The sequence below is a fragment of the Heteronotia binoei genome, chromosome 11 (genome assembly GCF_032191835.1).
Source record: "Heteronotia binoei isolate CCM8104 ecotype False Entrance Well chromosome 11, APGP_CSIRO_Hbin_v1, whole genome shotgun sequence".
Lineage (NCBI taxonomy): Eukaryota > Metazoa > Chordata > Lepidosauria > Squamata > Gekkonidae > Heteronotia > Heteronotia binoei.
In genome coordinates, this window is record NC_083233.1 from 79009115 (window position 1) to 79019164 (window position 10050).

General features: G+C 49.8%; 1 protein-coding gene across 1 annotated transcript; it reads right to left on the reverse strand.

The window, feature by feature from the left end:
* Positions 1 to 515: 515 nt before the first annotated feature.
* Positions 516 to 9150, reverse strand: DIABLO (diablo IAP-binding mitochondrial protein). Its single transcript, XM_060249770.1, has 6 exons — positions 9070 to 9150; positions 6073 to 6193; positions 4852 to 4983; positions 4645 to 4755; positions 3073 to 3169; positions 516 to 1319 (listed from the first exon to the last, which is right to left on the reverse strand). Exons 1-6 carry the CDS (start codon positions 9123 to 9125, stop codon positions 1105 to 1107), a joined length of 732 nt encoding a protein of 243 aa, XP_060105753.1. The 5' UTR covers positions 9126 to 9150; the 3' UTR covers positions 516 to 1104.
* Positions 9151 to 10050: the final 900 nt, after the last annotated feature.

Below are 10050 nucleotides of genomic sequence, written 5' to 3' on the forward strand. Positions count from 1 at the left end.
CCAGTTTTAATAGAAATCTCAACAGTTCCAAAAAGGTCAGATCCAGCACACGCATCGCAGCTGTTAAAAGCACAACTCTGGAGCCATGGGAAATTTCTAACGAGCCAACCATGCGTTTCCAGTTCTATCTCCCTTATTACCCCCCACCCTTCACTGCTGTTTAAAAATAATCACACTGGTCTGCTCCTTTTCTAGCAGGTCAATGCTAACAGAAACCCAGAGGATCAACAGACTCCAATTTGTGCATCATAGCTTGTTCAGTAAAAATGAAACTTATTATATATTTGGACGTGGGGATTTCTGTGCGGGTTTCGGGCCGGGGGCGGGGGGTAGACAAAACAAAGGCACCATGTTCCTGGCAAACAGCAGCATGACAACTGTTGTGGTTTCTCGGCAGTGTCCCAAAAGAGGCTTCACCATAAGCAGAAGTCACTCCACACTGGGGCACACGCTTTGGCATGCAGCTGGTTATCAGTGCTGCAGTACTGGGTAGAGAAAGTCATTTTCAGTCACAATTAAATATTAACTTTTGTAGCCTTTTATTTAAAAACAGGTTTCGGTGCAAATAAGTCTGCGTTCACATAATTAGAAAAAAAAACAAACAAATGAGAAATCAATCTTCCAGACTGATTTTCTGGCTAAGAAACGCCACTCAAGTCTTGAGTTTCCGGTGCAGTCCTTCCCCGTCATGACCTCATTCCCTTCACAAAACAATTAAACGTTTTCCGATATAAAAAGCCCCTGCCCCTCTTGGGTTTCTTGAAACCTACAATTATCTCCAGGCGTTTTGAGAGTTCAACGGATGTTATTGAGTCACTGCTATTAGCCGTTCCGAGGCCACGTTCTCCACCTCTGACAACGCCAATGCAGCGACCCGCTCCTTTCGCATTTGCGCTTTTAAATAAACAGCTTCCCACCAGATCAGAGGCCCAACTCCCAAGGTCTGGGGGCTGCAGCTAATTAATCCAAACAAACAAAGGAAAGTTGGCCAGTAACCTCACAATCCCAGTATTTTCAACTTTGGCGCATCAATTTCCCCCCCCCCCCCCCCATCCGGCGACTGAACTAGTGGTGAAATCCTCACGGCAGGTGGTCCACAAGGCTTCAGTCCTCGCGAAGGTAGGCTTCCTCAGCCGCCTCGCTACTCGCCTGTTGACTGGCCGGCTGCAACGGCTCCTCTTCCTTCAGCTTCAGGAGCTCTTCGGTCTGAGCTTCGGCCAGCTTGGTCTCCGCCTTCTGCGACAGCTGCCGTATCTCTTGCACCTGGGTCTTCACCAGCTGGATGTGGTTTTGAGCAGACACTGAAGCTTGATCAGCTCCTGCAATGGGGAAGTGAAAGTCAGGGTGGCTTTGCGCGCCTGCTGTGTTTGGAACCGAGCACCCAGCAGTGTTCCCTCTAAGCTGAGTTAGCGTGAGATTCTTAGCCTCCAGCTCGCACGTTTTTTGTCTTAGCTCAGAGCCCAATAATTTATGCAGCAGCTCACCGCTTTAATACCAGTAGTTCACAAAGTAGAATTTTCGCTCACAAGACTCTGCAGCTTAGAGGGAACAGTGGCGCCCGGCAGCACGCGGCAGAGTTCTGGTATGACCTGGATGCTTCGTGGCTTTGCTGCGGATGTATCACTCACAGAAAACATGCTGTCAAGTCTGCTTTAACTCTGGTCAAGCCTGCATTCAATCTTTGGTTCAGGAGAGATGTATCCTGGGTACAGCCACACTGTATACCAATGCTGCTAGCCTGAACTCTCCTTACCCCCCCCCCTCTCCTTTGTTATGTAGTATTGCTTTGAAATGGGAATATGGGAAAGAGATTATGGAGCCTTCTCAGGCAGAGTGTTGGGTAGACGCTCAAGGCCAAGCCAGGCCTGAGAACGAAATGGTAACATCAATGTGTGAATGTGCCCTGCACAGAGTGCCCCTCCCTCAAGAATCCTTTTGATGTGTACCTTATATGATTGCTTTTACTGTATGATCTACAGTCTTTCAATCTTCCTGCAGTCGAGAACAATGATAACAATAAACTAGAAACTTTGTATCAGCAAAGCCTCGTTATTGAATCAGCCGACTTGACACATGCAGTGCGGTGTAATGAGTCACACAGCTCAAGCCACACACATGGGCAAAACCTGCCTGCAATTCTGTGTGCCGCTGCTTCTTTCTTGATACAAAAATAAACCCATATATATACAACCCAGGGGTGTCAAACTCATTTGTTATGAGGGCCGGATCTGACATAAATGAGACCTTGTCGGGCCAGGCCATGGCGTGTCATAAAATGCAATGCCAGGTAGCAGAGATACAAACTTTAGAAAGGACACAGAGAAACACAAAGATTTCTAAAAAGCGTAAAATAAAACATGCTTAAAACATCAGCGTTTGGTCTTAAAAGTTGCTTTCTTTATATCTCTCCAATGCAATCCAGGGAACTGGGCAAAGAAAGCTCTGGCTCTTTCCTTCCTTCCCCAGGGGACCGGGAGGGGGAGAAACTTCAGCCAATAGAAGGAAGAGGCTTGGATCGGTAGCTCTGTTGTGTGATTGAGAAAGCCTGGCAAAACAAGCTATTCCTCCCCACTTTCTTGCCAAGGGAGGAGCCTCAGCCAACGGAGAAAACAGCTTTGCTCGGTGGCTCCTGTGCGATTGAGCAAGCCTGGCAAAGCAAGCTGTTATGCAAAAGGAAGCAAGAGAGAGAGAGAAGGAAGCAGATGGCAGCCAGTTGTTTGGGGAGCCCTCCAGGGACCTGATTCGGCCCTCGTGCTGCATGTTTGACACCCCTACCCTATGCAATGAAAACCCTGTCCCAGGAGGTGTTTGTTTTTTGTGGGAGGAGGGAGCCCTGCACAGAAATGTAATTTCTTCTTTTTAAAAAAAAAAACGCCTTTGCCAAGCTGCCTTGGAAGCGAAAAAGAGGAAGACTTAAATGCATGCAGGGATGGCACACAGCTGTGGGCCAGGGCCTTAATTTCTGGGGCACAATTCCAAGAAATACAACTTTTTGCTAAGCATGATCTCTATGAGGAAAAAGTGGGTTCCTGTGGGCTTCGGACCACGGGGGCACCCATCAGTCCACAATACCTGACTGGTATGCTGCTTCCGCCGCCATCTCGGAAAGGCGCAAGGCCGTCCTCCACCTGGACTCCAGCTTCAGATACTCCTGCTTCTTTGTAGTCACCTAAATAGAGCCAAACGCCATGTCAGAAACACCCCGATCCTGTTCGTAACAAGCAAACATCGGCAGCTTCTCATTTGCCCTCGTGACAGCAAGTCACTGATCGGTTTCCCTTTTTCTACAGACCCAAGGGCTGGCACTAGCTACTGGGAAAAGTAGTCTCGAGAGCCGGTTTGGTGTAGTGGTTAAGTGTGCAAACTCTGACCTGGGAGAACCAGGTTTGATTCCCCACTCCTCCACTTGCAGCTGCTGGAATGGCCTTGAGTCAGCCATAGCTCTCTTATCTGGAAGAACCGGGTTTGATTCCCCACTCCTCCACTTGCACCTGCTGGAATGGCCTTGAGTCAGCCATAGCTCTCTTATCTGGGAGAATCGGGTTTGATTCCCCACTCCTCCACTTGCAGCTGCTAGAATGGGCTTGGGTCAGCCACAGCTCTCTTATCTGGGAGAACTGGGTTTGATTCCCCACTCCTCCACTTGGAGCTGTTGGAATGGGCTTGGGTCAGCCATAGCTCTCTTATCTGGGAGAACCGGGTTTGATTCCCCACTCCTCCACTTGCAGCTGCTGGAATGGGCTTGGGTCAGCCATAGCTCTCTTATCTGGGAGAACCGGGTTTGATTCCCCACTCCTCCACTTGCAGCTGCTGGAATGGCCTTGGGTCAGCCATAGCTCTCTTATCTGGGAGAACCGGGTTTGATTCCCCACTCCTCCACTTGCAGCTGCTGGAATGGCCTTGGGTCAGCCATAGCTCTCTTATCTGGGAGAACCGGGTTTGATTCCCCACTCCTCCACTTGCACCTGCTGGAATGGCCTTGGGTCAGCCATAGCTCTCTTATCTGGGAGAACCGGGTTTGATTCCCCACTCCTCCACTTGCAGCTGCTGGAATGGGCTTGGGTCAGCCATAGCTCTCTTATCTGGGAGAACCGGGTTTGATTCCCCACACCTCCATTTGCACCTGCTGGAATGGCCTTGGGTCAGCCTTAGCTCTCTTATCTGGGAGAACCAGGTTTGATTCCCAACTCCTCCACTTGCACCTACTGTAATGGCCTTGGGTCAGCCAGAGATCTCTTATCTGGGAGTACCGGGTTTGATTCCCCACTTCTCCACTTGCAGCTGCTGGAATGGTCTTGCGTCAGCCATAGCTCTCTTATCTGGGAGTACCGGGTTTGATTCCCCACTCCTCCACTTGCACCTGCTGGAATGGCCTTTAGTCAGCCATAGCTCTCGCAGGAGTTGTCCTTGAAAGGGCAGCATCTGTCAAAGCTCTCTCAACCCCACCCACCTCTCAGGGTGTCTGCTATGGGGGAAGAAGATAAAGGAGATTGCGAGCTGCTCTCAGATTCAGAGTGGAGGGTGGAATACAATTCCAATGTCGTCGCCTTCTTCTGAACAGAGCAGGAATCTAGCTTGGAACAACTGCAAGCCGGAGCGCTCCAGATCTTGCAGGGCAAGGTGCACCCAGATCAGCTTGCTTACCTCCACTCTAGCGCCAATGATCACCTGCCAGACAGCATCCTCCTCTTTGGTGCTCATCTTCCCAAGGAGATGCGTGTATTTCTGGTACAGGGACACCAGCGTGTAAACGGCCTGCAAGGGGGACGGAGATCCTGTTAGAGGCCAGCTGCTCAGCTAAACATTTACAGCAGCGTTTCCTCCGGAACCACCAGGCAGGGCGCCTCTTACCGTCGTGTACTCTGTGAGAGCATCTATTAGTGCATACGTCGTCTGAGACAGCAGGGTGCCGGTGCTGTCCGTTACCAAAGAGACAGCTCGACGGATCAAGGCTTCGTTGCTAAGCAAGCTGGGGTCGTGTTTCTGAAAGACAAATATTAGGCACCGGTCAAGTCGCTCTCTGAAGGCACCACCTTTTCAGAAGCTCCTGATAAGGAAACGTTATATGCAGTTGGCAGCAAAAGGGAGCGGGTGCGGAATCCTAGGTGGTAAGCCCAGTAAAGGATTTGTGGCAGTGCTGAACAACTTATCCAGCATTGAGGGATTCCGGCTGGAAGGAAGAAAAAGATGATACTGGATTTATACCCCACCTGTCTGAGTCTCAGAGCAGCTCACAATCTCCTTTATCTTCCTCCCCTGGGAGCAGTGTTCCCTCTAAGCTGAGTTTGCGTGAGCTAGCTCACAGATTTTTAGCCTCCAGCTCACACATTTTTGTCTTAGCTCAGGAAAAATGGCCCCCAGAGCAAACTAATTTATGCAGCAGCTCACAACTTTAATGCCAGGAGCTCACAAAGTAGAATTTTTGCTCACAAGACTCTGCATCTTAGAGGGAACATTGCCGGGGAGATAAGTGGGGCTGAGAGAGCTCTTACAGCAAGCTGCCCTTTCAAGGACAACTCTGCCAGAGCTATGGCTGACCCAAGGCCATTCCAGCAGCTGCAAGTAGAGGAGTGGGGAATCAAACCTGGTTCTCCCAGATAGGAGTCTGTGCACTTAACCACTACACCAAACTGGGGAGAAGGGGAGCAGCTAATCTCGTTGAGAAAACAAAGGAAACATATCTTGTTGGCACTTTTCAAAGGCCATACCTTCAATAACCCTTACCGGGGGGGGGGGTAGATCAGGTTCAGAGATGGATTGACTCCAGCAACAATTTCCACTAGCCAAAAGGAAGGGCCATTTTTGCCTGATTCCCCGCTTCTGTTACAGACTTTGACTCCTCTCTCGCACTATTCCTGGGGCGAAGGGTGTCATTTGTCCCGGCATTTCAGGGGTCAAAGGGAAGGCGGAGGCAAGGAAGTGCTGCTTCACCAAAACGAGCAGAATATAAATAAACCTTCACAGCATCCACACTCCGATGCTATGAAGCAGCTGCTTTCTCTCTTCCTGACGTCAATCTGTGCTCCTTTGCAGTGCTGTTACTGAATGCCAAAACCCCACCCCCCGGGTTACCTGTGCAATAGGAATGGCAGAGAGCGTTACTCCAAGCCCCAACGCTGCCACTTTGCTCCATGGGCCCCTCAGTCCCGAGACACAGCGAGTCCTCACATCAGCCAGGATTGGAAAGCTCCGCCTACAAGAGACAGACATTTTAGATACAGGGGCACCCTATTGCCAGGTAACAAACCTGCCAGGTAACAAACCCCCTTCAGGAGGCTGAATCCAGCACATCTGGAGCCCTGAACCCCACAGAATCTGCCAGGAAGTCTCAATTTCTTCTCCCCTTCAAGAAGCACGGCACCTTTAGGCTGGATCAGGGGTGGCCAAACTGCAACTCAGGAGCCACATGTGGCTCTTTCACACATATTGTGTGGCTCTCGAAGCCCCCACTGCCCCATCAGCTGGCTTGGGGAATGCATTTAAAGTTAAAGTTGCTTTCTTTCCATCTCTCTCCCCCCCCTCCCCCATCTATTTGCTTCTTTCTCCCTCCCTTCCTATCTTGTGGCTCTCAAATATCTAACGTTCGTGTCTTGCGGCTCTCAAACATCTGACGTTTATTCTATGTGGCTCTTATGTTAAGCAAGTTTGGCCACCCCTAAGCTGAAAAAATACCTTTCAAAAACAGGACACAGCTAAGTTGCCCTGACAATTTTGCGTGGCACCATTAAAGATGGTGAGGATTGTATATATGAAGCCAGGGGTAATAAATACTAATAAAGTAATAATACAACTTTTCTAGATGAAATTACTACTACTATTTGGCATTTGTATTCTATGTCTAGTATCCTTTGAAACCACATTACATACAATCTCTTCTTGCAACCACAACAAAAACTCTATGGTATGTTAGCATCGACCTCATATGCTCAATGAGAAGAAAGGTTTAAAGAGCTGAGAGCCAGAGGATGCTCAAAGCTGTGCTCCCTGTTTGGAGCTTTTGTAATGTATTACTTATTATCCTATGGAGAGTTACTCTATTGAAATCAGTGGGGTCAGACTGAAGTACTGCACTGTAATTCAGCTAATGACCTGTCAATTTCACAGAACTGGTCTGGGTAGGTCCTCTCTCTTACATGGCTACAGAAGATCCACAAGAAAGGCACGAGATTTATTTTTTGAACCTACCCGAGATATAATCTGCTTGCCTGCTGCATCACATACAAAATATAAAGCTCAGACAACTTTGATCATGTTACCTTCCTGACTGAGATGTTACATTCTTTGCATCTGTTCATTACACAATTTCTCAGCTATGTAAACTGGTGTCTTCTGATCTGGGGGAATTCTAATTTTGTTTCATCCCACGTGTTTGGCCCAGTTACCAAGAAAGCAATAAACGTCAACCTCATAGGGAAGTTGGGCAACTGGAAATGAAAGTAGTAGTTTCCCTTTTATACTTGTTAGATTCTGTTCCTCAACAGATAATATTCAGTTTTTCAGAATTTATACACCACCTTTTTGTCCTCAACGGCTACTGAGACAGCTAACAAATTACATATATAATAAAACCAAATCTTAACAAGCATTCAAACCAGGGTTTTTTCTTTATTTTTTTTAGCAGGAACGCACAGGAAAGCAGTTCTGGCTGACTTGGCATCATGGGGTGCAGCCTAATATGCAAATGAGTTCCTGCTGGGCTTTTCCTACAAAAATCCGTGGAAACAATAGCGATGCCAGTGGGTGTGGCCTGATATGCAAATAAGTTCCTGCTGGGCTTCTTCTACAAAAAAGCCCTGATTCAAACCATCATTCAGAGTAAACTCATAACTTTTATATACATACATACACCTGCCACAATTAAAGAACTTTTATACACCTGCCACACACCCTTGGCCTATCAGTCAGTGCTACTTTGAGTGGCAGCAGTTCTCTAGGGTAAGTCTTTCACATCACCTACTACCAAACTTTTTAACTGGAGATGCTGGGAATTAAACCTGGGACCTTCTACATGCCAAACACATCCTCTGCTACAGAGCCATGACCCGTCCCCGAAACAGCAAACAGAACGATGGGCAGGAAGTTACTTCTAACTTATGGTGACCCTGTGAGTGAATGACCTGCAAAACACCCTCTCGTTTAACAGCCTTGCTCAGATCTTGCAAACTGAGGGCTGTGGATGGAGTCCATCCATTGCTTGTCATTAACAGGGTTGCTACGAGTTGGCAGTGACTGGGCAGCACTTCCAATATCCGCATGCTGCCCTTCCACATGTGAGAACCTTGAGACTGTTAAAATTAATTTTAGAAACCATATTAAGCCAGTATTAAAATGGGCATAAAAAAAAAACAGCCATAAAGTGGGCACAAAGCTGCTGAACCAGTGCTTGGGCAGCGCACTCCCCACCTCAGCCTTGACCCACCATGGTGCTCCTTCTACGGTTGCCAGCCTCCAGGTGGGGCCTGGAGAGCTCCCACTTTTCCAACTGATCTCCAGCTGGCAGAAATCAGCTCCCCTGGAGGATGGACTCTATGGCCTTGTCCCATGCAGAGGCCCCTCCCCTCCCCAAACCCCGCCCTCTCTTGAATCCACCCCCAAAGTCTCCAGGTATTTTCCAACACACACCTGGCAACCCTAGGCGACCCTCCCCCCGTAGGGTTTCAAGGGAGGAAGAAGAGGGGAAGAAGGAGAGGCGGGAGGAAGCGAGAGAGGAAGAGCCAGGGTTGCCACCCTCCAAGTGGGGCCTGGAGATCTCCCGCTTTTGCAACTGATCTCCCGCTACAGAGATCAGCCCCCCTGGAGAAAATGGCTGCTCTGAAGGAAGGGTGGGCTCTAGGGCCCGGTGCCATGCCGAAGCCCCTCCCCTCCCCAAGCCCCGCCCTCTCCCGGATCCACCCCACCTGGCTCCTCCGCCTCCGGGGAAGGCCCACCAAGCCCGCCAGCCTGGCCATCCGGGGGGCGGCCGCGCAGAAGGCCCCGCAGGGATCCCTCCCCCAAGCGAAGCGGGAGCCCCAGGCAGAGGCCCCGGCCGGAGGGGAAGAGGGAGCCACAGGCCGCCCACCCGCCGGGTACCTGAGGAGCGCGCTCCAGCCCCGCAACCAAAGAGCACTCCGGCTCGCCGCCGCCATCTTGGCTCCCTGGGCGCGACGGAAATGACGCACATCCTGAGCCCCACGTTCACCATAGAGCTGAGGCCGGAAGTGAAGGGTTGTTTTCTCCAGGTTCCTCTTCCAGGCGCCCCTTCTGGTTTACCGTCTTGTTCATTGTTGGAACTCTCTGTCTGGGGCGGTGATGCTGTCTTCTTGGGGCTAAGGGGGGCAACCAGGGCTTTTGGGGTAGGGAAAGCCCAGCAGGAACTCATTTGCATATTAAGCCACACCCCCTGACACCGGCATTGTTACACATGGGGCGCTTTTTTTGCAGAAGAAGCCCAGCGGGAACTCGTTTGCATATTAAGCCGCACCCCATGACATCACCACTGTTACACATAGGGCTTTTGCAGGAACAGCTCAGTAGGAACTGATTTGCATATTAGGCCTCACCCCCTGACAGCACCATGTTACACATAGAGCTTTTTGCAGAAAAATCCCATCGGGAACTAATTTGCATATTAGGCCACACCCCCTGATGTCACCATTGTCACACATAGGGCTTTTTGCAGAAAGAGCTTAGAAGGAACTCATTTGCATATTAGGCCACACACCCCTGACAACAAGCCAGCTGGAACTGCGTTCCTGCTTAAAAGAAGCCCTGGGGGCAACAATGGGAGGGCTTCTAGTGGCACCTGGGCTTTCTGGCCGCTGTGTGACACAATCAGGCCTCAGATTCAGTGAGAGCTCACAGGAGCACAGCTCCTAAACCTTTCTAAGAGTTCCACCTCCTCCTTCTGAGACTTCCACCTCCTTGTCCATTTAATAGTATGTGCAGCTGCATAACTTTCCCTGGATGAGCTCCACCACCTGTTTTTCTACAAAATGAAGAAGAAGAAGAAGATATTGGATTTATATCCTGCCCTCCACTCCAAAGAGTCTCAGAGCGGCTCACAATCTCCTT

Bases quoted from the DNA above. Each gene is read 5' to 3' on its own strand.
- DIABLO (XM_060249770.1), bottom strand. From the start codon at position 9,125: ATGGCGGCGGCGAGCCGGAGTGCTCTTTGGTTGCGGGGCTGGAGCGCG. The intron at 4,756-4,851 runs GTAAGAGGCGCC...TCCCCCTTGCAG, and splicing joins CTCTCACAGAGTACACGACG to GCCGTTTACACGCTGGTGTC. The intron at 3,170-4,644 runs GTAAGCAAGCTG...GGCTCTATTTAG, and splicing joins TCATTGGCGCTAGAGTGGAG to GTGACTACAAAGAAGCAGGA.